The sequence below is a fragment of the Cryptotermes secundus genome, unplaced genomic scaffold, assembly GCF_002891405.2.
Source record: "Cryptotermes secundus unplaced genomic scaffold, Csec_1.0 scaffold1158, whole genome shotgun sequence".
Lineage (NCBI taxonomy): Eukaryota > Metazoa > Arthropoda > Insecta > Blattodea > Kalotermitidae > Cryptotermes > Cryptotermes secundus.
The window spans coordinates 398,751-418,761 of record NW_019729912.1 but is presented as its reverse complement, the minus strand read 5'-3'; the positions used below and the strand labels follow the sequence as shown (position 1 = coordinate 418,761).

Genomic DNA, 20,011 nt, shown 5'->3' with positions numbered 1-20,011 from the left:
GCATTTCACTAGTTTCTTTCTCAAATTTAAGTCAAATTTGCTGGTAAAAAGATTCTTCTTCTTGCTAAATGCAGCTTTTGCCATGGCAATCCTAGATTTAATTTCACAAGTACACCTTCCATCATATGTTAACAACCTTGTAATATGATGCAATAAAACCACATTCCACGAACTTAATGACTGTACCACGTATACAGGATGGTGAGATACAACATTATGGTAATAGTCTAATTGAGATTCCATCACGGTATTTGTTTCAACAAACTGAGGAGAACCATGAAAGACCCCAGTCACCGACGCCATTATGAACAAGTTATCTAAGAATATGAAACGAGGAATTTCGAAATTCTCACGGCGGTGATTCTTGAGAGCACTATTTTTTAGGATGTCAGGTCGTGTACTCTGGTATCACTTCATCGACTTTAAGGAGGAATATACTGCTTCCATCTTCAAGGTAAGATAATAGACCCAGTTTTCTTGCTGCTTGCTACTGTTTGTTGCTCATCTCACACTTCGGCCTTGGAAACTTGTGCAGTACGAGGCTACATGCCTCATATCCACTCTTTTAATAAGGAATATGTGTTCTGTTCTTCGATTCCCCCGTTGTGATGGCTCACTTCGCTCCGGAGGTCGCTTGGGCAGTGATCGAGAAGCAGCCACAGAAACATCGATTATCGGTGAGCAAAGGCTAAGCCGTGATGGACCGAACAACAACCCCCCCCCGTCTCTCAGTTCCGATGGGGAAACTTTTCACGTATCAGAAGCCTCTAGGCAAACGCGTGGAGCTGGGAGGTCGGGCAGGTGCGAAATATATTTCGAGAGGACCACATCCACTCAGGTTACATTTGAACTGCCCACTTGGGGAAGCCCTGAAGATAACACTCGGTTGTGAAACTGGACCAATAATAAGCAAGTATTTTCCAGGCTGAATAATATGATATCATGTCAGGAATTCTATGGAGATCCATCTTGCAAGGAAACATTTTTCACGCTGGTGTTATAACGCGAATATTTAATACCGTAAATATTAAGTGCTCCATTAGACACGACCCTCAGCTAGTTTGATCACTTCTCTTCATTAAGTTTTGTTCCTCTACGATAAACATAATTTTGCATCCAAATATATAGGATTTGAGATTTTAACAGCTGTGGTTATGATGATTTCTATCTTTGGGAATATAATGTCATGTAAAAGTAAGTAAAAGTAAAGTAAAGGTATCCCTGTAACAGGCCGTAAAGGCCCATAGGGTTGTGAGACGCTGAGGTTCCCACATTATCTAGACAATCGGCTCATAGATGGCGGTAAGGTTGTCAGCATTACGCGCCGGCCTCGCTTTACTCCCCAGGAAAATTATTTAATTTAATTCTTGGTACTCATTTCTGTTACAGCCTGAGTCGACCCCAGGGCCATAATGATTAGGATTAGGTCAATTGAAACAAATCAAATGACCTCATCGGGCTTGAACCCGTGACCTTCCTGCTTGTAGCATACTGCCTCAACCAACTACGCTACCTCGTGCCTCCATTTAATGTCGTGTAGTCTGTTGAAAGTTAAATCGACGTTTCGGAGAAAATTGTCTCCATTTTCAGTATTTAATAATAAGCCAAACTTTTGTTCAGTGCCTGCGTCATTCTGGTTGTTTGCTTGGCTTATTCTTTGATCATGAAGATGGAAATGACATGTTCCATGGAAACGTAGATTTGACTTTCAGCGGACTACATGGCGTTGTAACCCACAAGATGGAACTCTTCCTTACATCTATTTCCCCCCCCCCGTTTATTCGGTCTTAAGAGTGGCCGTTCACACAAAAATTCTATATGCATTCTTTTCCCCCCATTCTTCTTGCTTGCCGAGCCACTTACATGAACACTGGGCCTCCTTATAACCCTTCACTTGACGGTAAGGAATGAATTCTCTTCAGACTCCATTCATTTCTTCCGTTTTCCGTCTACCTAGGTTTCGGCGCCATTTTGTTTTATGGTGTTATATCTGTTCCGCCCTTCTCCCATCATCGATTTGTTCAAATGGTTTATCCAATTTTGTCTTTCTTCGTCTTATTTTATTTTGTACTGTTTGCAGATTCACTTCCATGCAGCAAAGTACGTAGTGCTGCTGATTTATATGATCTGAATTGGATATTATGGCGTGCCGCCAAGAAGCCGGGCGATAAGACGTCCATTGATAGGCAGTGGCTGCGATAAACGTTTATAATTCAGTGGGAACGGAATAGAAGCAGGACGTTGCCTAGGAATCACTTAAACAACAAAAAAGTTTCTCCGGAGATGAAGGGACAACAAGAGGTTCTTTGCGTAACAGCGGGCGGAAACCAAAGCCTCCTATATGGTGCGCTCTATTCAGTCCGTGTGCACCTTATAAAAGTCCAGCTTCGACGAGACCAATCAGTTTCTAGTGTAGCTCCGACTAGAGCAGAAGCAAGCTCGCATCCAACAAAGGGATCAAGACACTTCACCGAAATTAGCGGTTCAAGTCATTATAAGAGTGAAGAAGAAACGTCTGAAGGACGTTATAAGTTGATAATAATTGTAAGGGTGAGTGTAAAAAAGATTGTCCAATAAACGTCTTAGCCAAATCAGAGACCCGCGTGAATTTACTTGTCGCGTTACATAGGCAACGTCGTTTTGGTCTTTAAGATTCTACCTAATATATTAAATATTTTGTTGCATCTACTGCGATTTTTGTTTAAATTTTTGTCTGATACACAGAGTAGGCCAAGAAGTGAGTAAACCTGAAACAGTCTTTCTTATCAACGGAATGTTCTAATTTTCGAAGTGTGGGATTGTTGAAGGGTTGAAACAGAGGGGGATTCACTTGATGGTTGCAGTGCAAGAACTGCTCAAGTCCAGTCTCTTATTTTTTCATTTAACGAGAGCGTTCGGATTCAAAACTGCCAGACAATATGTAGAACGGTATCACAGCGCTGTGAGTTGTGCATTGAACACAGATGATCACGCTTACAAAAAATGCAGTTTCAAAACAAAACAAATACATTTCTAACGTATTTTAGTGTTAATTTTACTGACAAGTTAACTGCTTTTTGGGTCGCTCTGTATGTAATATCACTTCCTAGATAATTGAGCAGTAGACCTCCGTTTGAAAATAATTATCCGAGTCTATCGCTGGTCAGGCTATAGAATCGAGTCACATTAACATCAAAATTTCATTATTTGCTGCTCTGAAACTGGAGCAATATTTTCGAAATTTCGCATAGCAGATTTGTTGTAGAATTTCTTGAAAAACATTCTTTTTCTTTTTTATTTTAATAAAAATAAACTATTTTTAACGGAATTTTAGAATCACGAAGTAGAATAAAGCGATATATTGTAGCAATAAGTTCGAAACATGTAGAAATAACGTTTATAGAAAGAGTGACAGCTTAGTAATCCAAAAGTCTACGAAACCAACAAGGAGTTATACCTGCAAGACTGCCCTTGCAAATGATATTGTTAGCCAGTGCAACAGGATGCTGAAATGTAATATATTAGAAATAAGAGAGAACTGTAATACTATAACCAAACACACATTTGTGATTTTGTGTTCGTCATACAATAAAATGCTTCTTTTAGACCCTGATTGGCTTAACCAGTTTATAATAATCACTATTTTACTGCACAATGAAGAAATTCATTTTGTTAATGGAAGAGAAGAGGAGAAGGGATTAAGGGAGGAACACAGACTGAGAGTGTTTCAGAACAGGATGTTGAGGAGAATATTTGGACCGAAGAGAGATGAAGTGACAGGAGATTTGAGAAAACTGCACAATGAGGAGCTTCATAACTTGTACTCTTCTCAAGTATAATTAGAATGATCAAGTCAAGGAGGATGAGGTGGGCAGGGCATGTAGTTCGAATGGGAGAGAAGAGGAAAGCGTATAGGATATTGGTGGGAAAGCCGAAAGGAAAGACATAAGTAGGATTATCAAGAAGTAGGTGGGTGGATATTGTTCAAATGGATCTCAGAGAGACAGAATGGGATGGTACGGACTGGATTGATGTGGCTGAGGACAGGGAATATTGGAGGGATATTGTGAACACGGTAAGGAACCTTTGGATTCCATAAAATATGTGGAACTTCTTCAGAAGCTGAGCGACAGACAGCTTCTCAAGAAGGTCTCAGCTCCAGTTAGTTAAAGTAAGATAACACATTGCCTGAATCTGTCTTGGCTTTCTGTAGGAGCCATATAAAGTACATAGGATAAAGTATATAATAGTCTTATTAATCACAACATTTGTATTCCGTATGTACAGACACAGGCATTGTGTAAAATGCCTGGATTTCGTAATTTGCTATAGCATCTATATTCCTTCTCTTTTCCAATCACTGTACATCCATGTTCATCACCAGTAACTGACTAATAAGTGTATAGAAGTGCGGGTATGGCATAGCTCAGGCAGTTTGTCGCTGGCTTCCCACTTCGCCGTCCCAAATTCTATCTCAGTTAAGGTCATGTGGAATTTGTGGCAATGCGGTGTTTTTTCTCCGAGTACTTTGGTTTCCCCTTCCAATTCTCATTCCATAAATTACTCCGCATTCGTTAATAATCATATCATCGACGCTACATAAACTCTACACTTATTTAAGTAACAAGCTTTAAGAACAAGAAAAGAAAACGATATACCTAAACCTAACTTCTCCGTCTAATTTCTAAAACTGGCCACCTTGGCAGGAAACCTATAATTCCTTATGTAGCGATAGGAATGGTGTTGTTTTCCCCTGAGTTATCTTCGGATTCTGAAGTTGGTAAACAGCCACATTTAGTCATTTTCTCTGCAGCGCCCCCATCCACACACACACACACACGTTTGTAGTCTTTAATCTTATGTAGGATTGCATGTAGTCATGTACTGGCGACTTTTTCAGGCCCACGTACCTTAATCTCATCTGTTCCCACCCACAATTCTTTCGTTCATAGTAGGGGAGGACTGGGATGAACATAGAAAAGGATGTCAGAAATACGAGCAAAGTCAGGAGCCGTGATGTTCCTGTCGTAGCATTCTGCACCATCGAACGAAGAGTCCTCTTCTCCTTCCTTGGAAGACCTTGGGGAAAGTACAAATGGGTTTACTGATCTGTAACTCTATTTGCTTGTTGACACAGGACGGCAACCTTGAAGATTTTACTTGGATAACCTGATTGATTCCTGTTAGGAATTGTCTCTGGGGACTACCAAAGAAATATCAATAAAAATCAAAGAAAGTAAGAACGTTCCTTATAGTTGAAAGACGTTCGTAAATCCGTATCGTTCAATTCGCACGTAGTGAAGATGCAAAAGTTTGGAAAAATGTGCTTTAACATAATGCATATATACTCATGTTATATCTGACATTTAGTAAACATGGATTGTTCTTGCATGTTTCATTTAAATTTTCAAATATAAAAAAAAATGCTTCAGATAAAATACGCGTATCGTACCTAATTAAGTAGAAGAAGCAGAGTTCTTGAGAAACTAATAGTTGCTTACTGATATGTTGGGTTTTTGGACTTTATCCATCGTCCTGGTAAAGTCCAAAAACCCAACATATCAGTGTGTTATACACCATCGTCAGAATCCTATATTAACTACTTAATAGTTGCTTAGCTAGTCAAGAAATATTTGTAATTGTATGAAACCTGAAGGGACATTACAATACTCACAAGAGCATGCCACTTGTCCCTGTCTTGAGCCCAATGAATCAGGCCAAGGCTTCAATCCCAGCACTGGGTTTCTGTACCCCTGCAATGATGTGTACCTGAAAACAATAGAGTGTCACGATTCTTGTATCTATAGATGGGGTTTGGATCGGTAATTGGATTAATTGAAATCTTACAAATCGTAAATACAAGAAAGGATTATGCTGTCACTGTTCTATACCTTTCACAAATCACTGTAGGACTCGCTAGGAGATCTCATTCTGTTAAAATTTTCATTAACCGTTGCTGGGCAGCTGCTTCCAACTGTGGACGTTCCTTTCCTCCAGGTTCCCGACCTGTCTCCGGCCTCAGCTATCAGCATCTCAAAGCAACAGCTCAAAGTGATTGAACTTGAGCGGCTATGCTGTCATGCTTGTAACATCTCCGTATGCACAGCGTAGTAAACACCGTTCCTCTTTTGCAGCGCAGTTGTTGCTTAGCGATGTCATCGCGTATTACATTATTGCATGCGCAGCCATATGCACGGACTGCTCAGAAAACACCATTCCTCTACTGTTGTTTACAAGCCGCTGCCTAGAAAAGGCAGACTGTTTTGATTCCAGAATTTTTGCTTTGAGCAAATATGTCGCAGTGGTGTATATAGGAAGGGCCGCGCCATAGCTCAAGCGGTTAGTCGCTTGCTTCCCACCTCGGCGGCCCGGGTTCGATCCCGGGTCTGGTCAAGTGGGATTTGTGGTGGACAAAGTGGCTCTGGGGCAGGTTTTCTCCGAGTACTTCGGTTTCCCCTGCCAGTCTTCATTCCACCAATTGCTCCACAATCACCCTCACCTTTCATCTGGGGCTGGTACAATAGGCCAGAAGTGGCCGCAGTAAAAGGGACTTAGTCCCACCCCACTAGCAATAAAAAAAGTGTATATAGGAATAAAGTAGCACCCAGCCCAGTACAAAGCCAACGTAATGACTCTATACAATAGTCTTCTTGAATGGAAGCTTGTTTGCTTGCACCGCCTTAAGAATTCATGTTTTTGCATCTCGCAGGTCTCATCAAGCTGAGGGAACTCGTTCGGGCTCCTGGCAACAGAGACGTGGAGGTGCACCTCAGACAGGCTGATCCAGACTCGTACAGGGCAGTGCTTAAGGAAATCAAGAGCAAGGACATACACAATATGGTGGTGGACACGAACCCTTATCACATGCATCTTTTTCTTAGGGGGGTGAGTATCATGCGTTACCTGTTCAGCACGAAATCCCAGTAAAATATATTTCTTTCCGAGAATCAAAAACAATACCGCCAATTCAGTACCAAGCATCACTTATTCAGTAGTAACTCTCAGTAACATATAAAATTTAGGCCTCTCCATAGCTCAAGCGGTTAGTCGCTGGCTTCCTACCGTGGCGGCCCGGGTTTGATCCCGGGTCTGATCAAGTGGGATTTATGGTGGACAAAGTGGCGCTGGGGCAGGTTTTCTCCTTCCCCTCAAATCCCACTTGACCAGACGCGGGATCGAACCCGGGCCACCGCGGTAGGAAGCCAGCGACTATCCGCTTGAGCTATGACGCGGCCACTCTGTGAGGGTGATGTGTAAAATCATAATTTCCTCAAGGGCGTAAGCAACTCAACAAAGTAATTAGACTGCTCTCTTCTTCAGGACAGTGAATGTAGTAACAATTAGTAGTATGCCGACTTTGCTGAAATCTCTCTATAAATTCACATTGAAACGAGTACAGTGCATCAATTCCCAAGGGTAGTGTAGGAAACATTATTTTCGTGCGTTACTACAACAAAAAGTGAGTAAGTACACCACTCCCTTACGGTGGTATGTTCGACTCATAGTATTAACACACACCATTTCCTACAGTGTGTTGTGCCACGAAGAGACTGCAGTATACCACTTCTGCCTGGCAGCGTGGGCAGCGGCTTTTGTCATAACACTTTGTTATCTTTGACTGTAGGTTCTTCCCCGCTGGCAGAGTAGTTGTGTGTTTAATCGGTCTGTATCTTGTACATCCACTAATCAATTAACAACACAAATACTCAGAGAGAGTGGAAAAATTATAGGTAATTGTGCATACGTAACAAAACTGATAATAACACTACATAAACATCCTTATAATCTGCACAAATAACATGCATAATATCGAAGCCGCAAAAAGAATGTTATACAAATAAATAATAAAAAAAAAAAAGATATACCCAAGCAAATATCCTTTAAACGAATGGACGACGACCAGAAAGTAAACAATGGGATGTTAATTAATTTGAACTAAGGTTAATTTATTTTAATAAAGAAATATCGCTTTCACATGCCTTACGAAATTTTAGATACAGTGCAACAATTTTATAAAAATAGAAGACACCTGATGATGGCCCTGTAAGGCCGAAACCTGTAGTAAGAGGATGTGCGGCTAGATAATAAGTTGAGAGAAGGAAATATATGTGAAATAAATTATATATTAATGCAACAGGATGCTTAAATACAATACTAGGTAAGGTTCTTGAACCTTTCCTTTTATGTTTTCGTACATTGTAAAAGGGAATGTCTTGTGTGAAATTCACGTTTATCCATCTGTCTGTCTGTGACCTAGCATTAGCGCCTAGACTTTTGGATAAGGCGTTAAGCAGACTTTTACTTCAAGTTTTGGGGTAATTCTGATTGTCAGCAGTATTGATCAGTAATAAAGCCTGGTTTATATCAGGCAATAAATGAACTCTTCCATGTATGTTATAAAACGTTTTACAGATGTTGTTGAAATTCGAAATGGGGGACTTTCTTCAAAAGTTGTTGGAAGATTCTGATTTTGAAACATTTGGATCCACTGCAAAACCTAGTTTATATAGGACCATAAACAGAATTATCCATATATCCCACAAAAAGTTAGTGTTTATTTGAAGGCGATGTGAAAGACTGTGAGACATTGTTTGTTTCTTCTGATGTTGAGCCATATTCATTAGTAAACAATAATGGCATATAAAAGATCATAAAGGTCGGACTTGAGGTTCTTATAGCGATGACTATGAAAATTTCTTTCTTCAGTGAAAGTTAACCGCTGCGTCGGAAGAATAAGACGCCTCCATCTTCAGGGTCGAGGAGAAAGCCAAGATAGGAACTTATATTAAAGCAGACAGCAGTCCGAGCTCTGTTTGCTGGGTTCGGAACTACGTGAACTGAAGTGTAAATGTGACTTACAGCAAAACATTCTGAAATCTCAAACTTGCAAGTGAAGTCAAGGAAATATAGTGCAATAAAATAGGAGAATAAGAAGAGTGCATTATCTCATTTTCATCCAGAAGTGAAGATAAAACACTCCAGTACTTAGGCGAATATGTTAACATGATTTTCCTTCAGTTAAGAGAAGTATACCGACTTACGCAGTAGCTCTCAGTTCTGAACATATGAAATGAAATTTGGAGACTCATGCCCCATACTATCAAGCAAACAAAAAGAAAACTCCGTGATTTCAGTCCGCGAACGAACCATACCGACCGAACAACCGCCGCTTGTTGGCGAAATTTAGCGCCAACTTTTGCGGGTAGAGGGTGTCGCATGGTCAGGGCAACGAATTCCCACGTCCGGTAATTTCGGTTTTCTAGACCGGAACCTCTATTTCCTTGAAATAGCTCCTCGATTGTCATCATAAATCTGAGTGGACCCCGTTCCAGACCCAATACTTCTCCGAAAAATATCTGGTAGCGCCGGGAATCGAACCCGGACCTCTGGATCTGTAGCCAAGAACTCTGACCACTAGAGCACAGAGGCAGTCTGCCCCATGCTATCATATGAATTTATCCCCACACATTAAAGGAGTTGTTGCCGGTCTCCATTAAGTCAACAGTTTGTGAGAAACTGAACTCTCAGACTCTCCCGCACTAGCAGTGGCACATGTTAACAGAACAAATCCATTCGCCACGAGGGCTCAGCCACAATGATGATGACCTGTGATAAATTTGTAGCTGCAACTATTAAAGAAGTTCTGAATCAACCAGGATTACAGTACATGACCATCTGCACATGATAACCCCTGAAATAAATTGAAATTACGTAACAATATCAGATATGATATCCGACTCAGTGGGTGAAGGTCAAGATGTTTCTCTGCTGAACACTGAGCAATGGAGGTGCATGGCGGTTGCAGTTACAGCGCCACTTCGCCATTAGATGGAGATGAATTGCCATTTTCGCGATCTAGAGGTAAAACGTTGAATTTGAATAAGTTATGTCAGGCACATGCGATTGGTGGGATAACGCTTGGCGTAGTACACAATATTTAATTTATCTCAAAAAAGTTCAGTAACTTTACTTCAGTGTCTTATCTTTACGTTCTTGATATAATGAGCTGGCCTGCGTAGTACTGCTCCTGAACAAGTAAAGTTCGGTTTTCAGTAGGCCTAATCTTCTCTAATTTTCTTTGTATTTTCCTTTCCAGATCCTTCAGCTGCAGATGAACGACTACAAGTACCACTACTTGTTCACTACATTTGTAAGTACTTTGTACCTCAAACCTGAGTATGATCTCAAATGGACGAGTCATGAGCTGAGACCGCGCTGGGGTTTCCTAACAACAAAATCCTCCTTGCGATTAGTTAGTTAGTTATTGGAGAGGGTGGGTTTCCCCATGCACTGAGACCAGTATTGTTCCATTGTGCTTCCCTCTATGATATTCTACCAGTCTCTATACCCTACCGATATTGGTGCGTACCATCAGTCCCGACCGAGCCAGCGAGTTCGGCCTCTACTGGCTTGACGGTATCTATAATGCTTCCCCAATCTATCAGAGGCGTTAGAGACTATTGTTGGGCGGGAAATGTCCTTGAATTTAGCTCAGTGACCTTCTTTGGAGATATGAGGTTCTTTTACGTGCCGTAAAGCTACGACACGGGACCCACGGCTTAAAGTCCCTCCCGGAGGACTTGTTCCGTGAATTTTTCCACCCTTAAAAATTCCACGACCTCCGCCGATTTCTCACATACAGACAGATGTCTGAAAAGAGGGCTAGATGAATGTCATGTGTTTGGGGTGCATCACTTATGTACATATTGTAAAGTTTAGGGGACAGGACTGAACCTTGTGGCATCCTGCTTGCATTTCCCTTGGCGTAGATGTTTCACCTTCCACAGGAACACTGAATTCTTGTTGTGAAAGAAAAGATCCAATAAGCTTGATTAAGATTGTCGAAAATTCCAATTTTGACAACTTATATAGCAAGCCAGAGTGCCATGTAGTGTCAAAGGCTTTTTTGATGTCCAAGAACAGAGCAGCGGTAGACATTTTATTGGCCAAAATTAAGGATTATGTGGTCTGTTAACTCATACATTGGGTATTTGCTACAGATGTGCAAGTTAACCTATTTCTTATGAATCTCTATTCCAGTTGTTTCTGTTTTTGCAGGACATCGAGACGTTCGATCTGGAAGACTTCAAGTACAACTTCGTAAACATGACAGCTTTCCGGGTCGTTGATGCCGAGAACGTGGGAGTGAGAGAAATACTTAAGGACATGGAAAGGTTCCAACCCGTGGGCCACAGTATCCTCAACAAATCTCTCATCATACAGGTAGGATCGTTGTTTAAAGGATAGATGTTATATTTTGGCGTAATTGTGGACAATCTCATTTTCGCACTAATTTCTCTATATGAAATCAACAGCCTTCTGTCTTGAAGGAAAAGGAACCAGTGCTTGGATGTAGGACAAAATATCGTGTCTCGCCCAAATATGCTCCCCTAAAATACTAGACGCAGTATATTCATAATACAAACTGAAACAACAAAATTTTGTACAATTGGTTTGTCACTTTAACATGGATTTGGACACGTACTTTTCATTGTTATATTTTATGAATAAAACTGCCTCTGTAATGTACCTGTCATTGTCAGTACGATGTACATGACAGTACCGAAACGTTGTACCATTGTTGGTACGATTTACTTATCATTATTGGCAAGATGCACATACAATTCCCACTTTGCAGTTACATTGTAAAAACTCTGTAGGGCCTGAAGAAAAAATAATAAACCTCACTACGAATATACTTTGAAATGAAATAGGCTTTCCTTATTCTTGCAAAAAATTCTTGTTTTTTAAGGAATAAATTTAAAGTCACTTACATACAGCCTTTCTTGTATTTCAAGGTTCTGAAAGATTACAAAATGTGTCTCCATACCCATTGTTGTCTACTAGTTACTGTTGGATGTTTCTGTAACATGTCATGGTGCTTCACATTATTCCTCAGCTTTTCAAGATTAGGCCTTCTTGTCAGTGAAAAGTTAGAATTAACTTCTTAAGGTACGAATCATTTAGACGTTAGGATATGGAAGACTGGAGATTAGTCTTTCGCAAGGCCTCTACTACACAGAACAACAAAAAGACAAAGGCACAACGAACAGAATCCATCCTTCAAGTGGGATCAGAGCCCATAATCCCAGTGTTCTTGTGTTCGAAGGCAGTATATACCTCAAACCAAAATGTCACTGTGATGGATGCCATAGTACTTTTCAAAGATTAACGCAGCAAAGAATTTAGAAGTCCGTATAGTTCAGTCGGTATAGTGAAGAGCTGCGGACTGGACGACAGGCCTTCGATTCTAGGCAAGGGAAAGAGATATTTCTCTACCTCACAGCGTTCAGACTTGCTCTGGTGCCCACCCAACCTCCTCTTCAGTGGGTGTTGAGAGCTCTTTCTCTGGAGGTGAAGCTAACAACTCACCTCCATCTAGTGCCGAGGTCAAGAATGGTGCAGCTACACCTCACTCTCACGCACGTCTTCATGGCCTGGTGCTTCATTAAGCATAGGGACAACTGTATTTTTACTTACTTGAAAATAATTGTCTCAGTAAAAATCATGTTATTTTTCTTAAAAACTAGCCGATAGTTGAATGCATTTCAAAATGTATATAGCTATAATATTTGAAACTCCTGAGGTCTGTATTTGATATTGAAAGCATTGCTCTTATCTCATGAGTTCAACTGGCTTCATGTTTGTAGTATTACATCTATCTCTAGCGAACACTTAGTGTTTTTAATTCTGCAATTTTACGTGAAAAAATTATCAAAACTTAATAAAAGCTAGTCACTTTAAAAGTTTTCACGACATTTTTCGATTTAACTGGTCATCATCAGGTGTTAAAAATTGTGGATGATGAAATTGCTGCTTTTCTGCGTTAATAGTTCAGTTGTTGATATATGGGTACCCTAGTGCGCATGCGTGTATTCCTGCTTGCTGTGTTATGTTCCCCGTCGTGTTATGTTCCTTGTATTGTTTTCAATAACTATATTGTACAAATATATAGGTAAATTAATTCGATGTTTGTGTTAATTTACGGCATTTTCTATATTTGAACTATATGACTTCGAATGGTAGTTTATTGATGAATTTTAAAAGATTGTGAAGGAAGTTATCTTGGTCCGTTTGTGGTATTTTCTCGGAATTTGCCTGAAGGGACTGAGGAAATCCACAGAAGGACTAAATCAGGCGAGCCGGTGAACCGGCCGAAGTTCGAAACAAACGCTATCGCCAAACCAACGCGTACAGTTCATATGTACACAGCAGAACGAAGCCGTATGTGAATGGAAATCAACCCAAGGGAGTAGCTGTTCCGTATTATTGCAAACGGTGCCTAAAATAGTTGAGTGAATAACATTTATAATTTCATTCACTATCAAATGTCATGGGTTAATATTGTGAATGCCATATTTGTATATTTTAACCGTCTCATCTGTTTTTCAAAGCTATTTCAATTTCTTTTAACTGAAAGATATCATAAGCAAGAAGTTTACAGTGAAAAATATACCTTCAGAGATTTAACACTCCCGTTTTAATATAGAGTCTCTGGAAGGAAACGCCCTCGATTTGCGCGTTTGTAACGAAATGTCACAACCATTTAAATCGAAGTGTACTGTAATTAATCATAAGCGTAAATATTTTGAAGTTGTGAATATTTGTGATTTTTTTAAAATAAAAGGAAGTAGGACTTTATTCAATCTTGTCCAGCTGCTTTTCATATAAAACCCATGACATTTCTTCAGTGGCTTAAAATAAACGATCATTATATTTCTTGAGCAGACAGAGTGCAGTGACGGCAGTATATTCCCTTCCAGAAAAATTAAACTTGAAATGTGACGTTCATTTGACACTGTCACAGTCTTAATTTTAACTGAAAGTTGGTTAGATACATAATAAAGAAAAGTGAAGATAAATTTTGAAAGTCATTACTTTTACTGGAACCCACCATAAGTTTTCAATGTCACATTTCGCCTCCTTCTGTGGGGTGGCTTACAGCTTGAAATTGAAAACACCTGCTGTCCCGCATCCTCATAGCCTACTAACTTACTATGCATCAAATCCTCTCTGTGATACATTAATTAAGAAGGCCCCTCCGCTTACCTTCACTAAGTTTTCCAGTCCTTTCCATGAATAATTCCAGCAGTTATTTTCGTCTTCTAAACTCAGCCCCTAATAAAATGGGTCTTCAAAATGAAAACATGCATGGACACACCCCGAGGAAAAGGTTGATGCAAGACTGCTAACAATTGTCCTGCCATGAGCTTTGTTTCAGACATACCGTACTACATAAATGCCAACGTAAACTTTATGCTTTAAAGATTTGGAGAGGGTATGTTACAGATCATAGCCTATTGTTAAAGGGTGGCGTGCTACAGATAATGGAATATACCACATTTAGAAATTGCAGAGAATAATAGCAAGAGCGTAAGTGTTGAAAACTTTGTAAAATGCATCAAATTGTTTCATTTTACCGGTTAGAAAATCTATGTTTATATATGACTGTGATCGTAGCAGAAGGGAAGCTCTTGCCGAAGATATCATGAGGAAAGATAATTCGTTTATTTCATTATAATTCAGTAATTCATGTTGTAGTAACTGAAATAAGAAAGGATAATAAGAACAATTGAAATACAGAGTGGGCAGTAAAGAAATATCAAATTAAAAAAAAGATACTGAGTAAAATGTACAAGAACTGACGCATTTGTACAAAGTTTTATGTGAAGATCTCGAAAAATAAGTCTGAAGAAATGACCGTAAGTAAGCAATTATTTCTCTGCACCATAAGTTTGAAATTCAAACCAAACTCGATGAGAATTTTAAATATTAACGAGCTGAAATGAGTAGTAGTGGAACTGTACAAACAGGAGTGAAACTAGTGCATGGTCTGTGTATATTAACGGGCCGCAACAGTTCTCTACCACGCTGCCGCTACGTAACAGACAACGGGCGCTCTTTGCCTTCCTTCTGTTACCATTCGCTTGAATCTTCTTGTGCCCAAGTCAGGGGCCTCCATGAAACAATGCAGTTGTGTTAAGACACTACGATGCGTGTGTTTCAGGCTGAACCCGCCCTCATGTTCGACTCGGTACACGTGTTCGCTGTGGGACTGCAGATGCTGGAGCAAAGCCACACTCTTCGACTGTCCAACGTGAGCTGCGAGGAAGAACTGCCCTGGGACGGGGGCCTCAGCCTCATTAACTACATAAACTCGGTAAGGCAAGCTCATTCCTCAGGCAAGACGTGAAAGGGTGTATTCCATAACGTAGCGCACAAAATGCCGATCACAGTGGCCGCGCTGAGGCATGAACTCTTTTCACTCGCTCGAAGGCTGGGATCATGGGTTCCAATCCCACTCAAGGCATGGATATGTATGTTTGTGTTGCTCTGTGTGTAGGTAGCGGTCTTGCGACGGGCTAATCCTCCATCCAAGGAGTCCTACCATCTGTGTATAGATTAAGAAACTGAAAAAAGCGGTCAAGGTCCATAAGGGCTGTAGAGCCATATATAGATACGTCTTGCTTATTTTCATTCCTTAGGGAGGAAAAATAACTAGGAGTTTGAGATAACAATGCCGTGTGTGCATTCATTTTGTTCCCCATTTTAATGTCTGAAGCAGACGATCGATTTTCTTGAAATGTCGAATAAACATTGTGTAAGCACGGAGCCTCCACGTTCTTTTAGTAACTTACTTGCCTTTCGCCACAACTGGCGTCAGCATGGCCGCTCCTCTTACCACATGCACCAAGGAAGGGCAACGTGTTGTGTGTCTGTTTGGGGGGGGGATGAAGGTGGAAGTGTTGTGGAAATTAATCGAAGAATCTCAGCGCGGTACGACAGTGTCTTGGCCCAGCGAAACGTGAAACCGTTCTCACGGTCTTGTCGCTTGCAGATTTCTTATACTTTTTCTTCTACCCTGAAGATGGAGGCGATACGTTCCTCCGAAACGTCGGTTAACACCACATATACACGGTGCCAAATCCCAGAAGACTGCTTTCTTCATAGTCACCGCCGTGAAAGCCTCAAATCTTACACGTGTGATAATAATTTGACATGTTAAAAAATGGCGGAACAATTGTCACTGATAGGGAATAATCACTACGTACCTCCGCGTTGACTACTGAAGGGAAGACTGAGGAAGCCCGCGCTAATTCCCGACAACTACAGGGTGACTGCCGATGCAGTGGCAACCGTTGTAGTACAGCCTATGGAATCATCCAACACAGACATTATTTCCATGAAGTTAGTTCAAAGTTGTTGAAAAAAAACCTCAACGAACAGCATAGGCGTAATAGTTTGGACTTCTGTAACCTCCATTTGAAACGGTATTATGAGGAATGTGACCACATTTGGTGTAGCTTTCCAGTATGTTCGGCAAAGCATGTTCTTTAACCCAGGGATATTGCATGTAGAAACTTTATGGCATTAATGGGGATGAGCAGATAGCTGTAGGTAGTGGGAACAAATGCATGGCATGGGATAATTGGTGAATTAACGGTGACTTATTGGGGTTGTTCTTCGCTTCAGCGTGTGTGCGCTCAGGCAGGATTAAATTTCGTATTCACATTTATTTGTGTGTGTCATGAAGTCTGCTAGAATGATCTTCAGTCTGTGATTTATGTACATTGTCTTTTGAGTTAATTAATCTAAGAACTTAGAATTTAAAATGAAGAAGGACTTAATACTGAGAGTGATTTTTTTCCCTTGGCACTACAGCCCCAGGGGGCCTAGGCCTACCTCCATGAACTTCTCCGTTCACTTCGGTTTTTCTAGATCTTACACATTCGGTAGGACTCCTTGGGCCGGTGATCAGCTCGTCGCAAGGCCTCTACCTGTACACAAACACAGAAAATCGCACACACACAAACTAAACAACCATGCCCTGAGTGGGATTCGAACCCACGATCCCGGTTTCAAAGCGAGCGAAGACAGTACATACCTTAGACCGCTCGGCCACCGTGACCGGCTCTGAGACTGATTTATTTAATTTAATTTAATTTTGCAACAAGCCGAACAGAATTAGTAGATTTTGGTGCATTGCACTGAGTAAAAGCTTAAATGCATAGAGCAGAGTCAGAACATGGGCTACCTCGCACTGCAAACTGTTTTTAAGGGAACTTCAGGCAATTCGCCAGGAATGTGAATTGCTCCTGGAGCCCTCAGTTGGCTACACGCGAAAACACAGTTTTCGTCCTGGACATCAGACAGTCAGCTGGGACATATATTCACACCTCATTGGCTGCTCTGCGTTTCTGCAGTGGGGGGCGTTAAAGACCACGACTGACTCCTAAACAGGATATTTCCGGCCAACGTGTACTCTCACGCCTCTTCCCAGATTGCCTGCCTAGTTTCACCCCGGGGTGAGTACTTGTTTTCGTGGCTTCGGAACTGTATTTCCTGTCAGCAGCAACCAAAAGAGGGCTTCCTCCCACCCCTACCACTCGTGTAGAGGCAAGAGTTTTTGGTAAACACGTAATTAGGACCGCATCATAACATCAATCACTAATTACTCGTTTACCTTATAACATCGTCGGTTCCTGAATCGATCTGCCATAATTTGCTTCCGAGTCGCATTGTAAAGGAGCGCTATAATTAGAGAACAAAAGAAGCCTGATTTTAACGCAATATCAATTCAATCTTTGTTTTTCTTAAAATATATTTTGTTATGGAGGCCATAGCTACTCGCTAAATATTAAATCCTTGCGGAGAAAATTTGCTTCATTTTGCTCTATAACTATCGTTGAAAACATTTCTCTCTGCAAACAATATTTAGCAAGATAAGCTTAGGCGTCCACGTAGGTCTTCATATAACATCGTTTAACATGTCTCATTCAAAAGAAAACTGAAATGGCTGCCAGTTCTCGTAAGATTCTGCAACATCAAATTGTACGTAAGATCTCAGATTTTCACGGCAGTGACAGACATCTGCTCACGTTGATTCATCGTTGGCGGATTTATTATACCTTGAAAATGATGGCGATACGTTCCTCCGAAACGTCGGTTAACAGAATATCTACACCGCCCCACATCCCAGAAGACTGTGTTCTTCATGAAATTTTAAGTTCAGCGGGTTTCGAATTGTTGCACGCTTACGGAGGGACTGACTGAGAGAACATAATAGGCCCTCCGCAGGGTTGCAAAAGCTTCTAAGAGTATGGAGTGGCTTCTTGTGCAATAAAGTTTTTATAAGAATTTTATGAATATCTGACAAGCTGTTCTCGACTTGAAACTTGTGGACCGGCGAATAGACGGGCGGACAGACATACCCTCCCCGTATGGGTCCTTCTAGTATTCATTGTCCAAGGAAAGAAAATTAAAAATTTTAGTGCAAAGAGCAGGAACTGCTTATCCTCATTTAACTTTCTCTCTCCCTAAGCTTACCTAGACCTCTACTTCAGTTTTGTATGATTGATTACTGTAATTAGTATCTTAATGCATACATTTCACATCTAAAATGTTACCTCCCCTTTTACTAGCTTCTAAGTACCGTGTCAAAGTAGAATAAAATAAAATTAGCCCATAAACTCTTAAAATAAAGCATATTACGTTTCAACCGAAGAGCACTGAATTGTTTACGGGTGTTTGTACTTATTTTTTTAAGCAAATTAATCGTTAACGGAAAGACATTTCCACAACTGAAGTACATATCGGTTTGGCTTAACGGGAATTTTGTAGGCTCGCATTTGGACGATTCTTGGTTCGATTCTCGGTTGGGACACTAGCTGTACCGATTAAGGTTTCTCGTTGTTTACCTTAGTCCCTCTAGGCAAATGTGGGATCGGATATTTTAAATGGCCACAATCGCTTCTTTCCAGTTCCCCATTCATATAGAACCCTATAATTCTGCGCTCTATAGTTTGGCTGCTTATATCGTCGTTAAGTAACCCACAAAACAAAGCGGCCTCCATAGTCTAGAGGTAACGTTCCCACCTCATGACCCGGCGGAGGTCGTGGAATTTTTAAGGGCGGAAAAATTCAGGGAACAAGTCCTCCGGGAGGGACTTTAAGCCGTGGGTCCCATGTCGTAGATTTACAGCACGTAAAAGATCCTCATGTCTGTAGGAGACCTCTGAGCAAAATTAGGCAAAAAGTTTCCCGCCCAAGTAGTTTCCAATGCCTCTGGTAGATGGGGGAAATATAAGGTACCGACGGCCAACCTCGTTGGCTGAACGGGGCTGATAGCACGCACCAGTACCGGTAGGGTATGGCGACAGTAGAAATTAAAGGGGGGACGCACAATGGACCAATAACTGGTCTAAGTGCTTGGGGAAACCCACCCCCTCCAATAATAATAATAATAATAATAATAATAACAACCCACAAAACAAACTGAGTACCGGCGGAAAGTATTGATACTTACGTTCGCTCGTAACCTTACTGTAATTCATGAGTTGCCTCAATTGTTATTAATGTTTCTACAGCGGAATAGCTGTTGCTGTCGGACTGGATATGCGAGAAAATATGAGGCAGATTTCATTTGGCACCAACCCTCAGAAACTTTTCTATGTTCTGAAAGTAACACGTACGAATTGTGATATATGGTTTCGTGTTGTAGTGCAAAAAACTCTCTTCTGCAATGGTCACGATGTGAAACCTAGGGCTCTGTTTCCTATTCGGAACGGTCCACATTCCAGTCTAAACCATAGAGCTCACTGCCCGCTATGAATCTGCATAACTCTATGCAGATGTGAGCCTGCTCGGCTCATGTTTACGTCAGAGAATTGGCGTTTCATTCGTGGTAAGGGGAACAGATTTTTCTCTTCAGCACGTTGTCCGGACTCTATGTTAAGCCCACCAAGCTTCATCTTAAATGGGTACATGGGGATCTTTTCTTGGGGGAACTACCGTATTTACGCATGTATAGGCCGCGTGCGTGTGTAGGCCGCAGCACAATTTTCAGACAGAAATTATAGAAAAAATAGTTTTCTTGGAATATTATTTCAGGAGTAGAAATTATTCCGAAATTTGGCAACGTTAATTTTTTTAAATGAAGTGTGATTTCGAATATTTCGAATATAAGCCGCACCCCAGTTTTCCTCTTGAATTTTTGGCAAAAAATGTTCGGCCTATACATGCGTAAATACGG

At 40.9% G+C, this 20,011-nt stretch overlaps 1 protein-coding gene across 14 annotated transcripts in view; it reads left to right on the top strand.

Moving 5' to 3' along the window:
- Positions 1 to 20,011, top strand: part of LOC111865836 (glutamate receptor ionotropic, kainate 2) — a 236,857-nt gene that overhangs the window by 164,286 nt on the left and 52,560 nt on the right. For all 14 annotated transcript variants that reach the window (XM_023854180.2, XM_023854177.2, XM_033751995.1 and 11 more), the window contains exons 4-7: positions 6,689 to 6,864; positions 10,076 to 10,129; positions 11,038 to 11,202; positions 14,987 to 15,139. In XM_023854180.2, the coding sequence (XP_023709948.1) occupies positions 6,689 to 6,864; positions 10,076 to 10,129; positions 11,038 to 11,202; positions 14,987 to 15,139 (548 nt within the window). The remainder of the gene's footprint in view (positions 1 to 6,688; positions 6,865 to 10,075; positions 10,130 to 11,037; positions 11,203 to 14,986; positions 15,140 to 20,011) is intronic.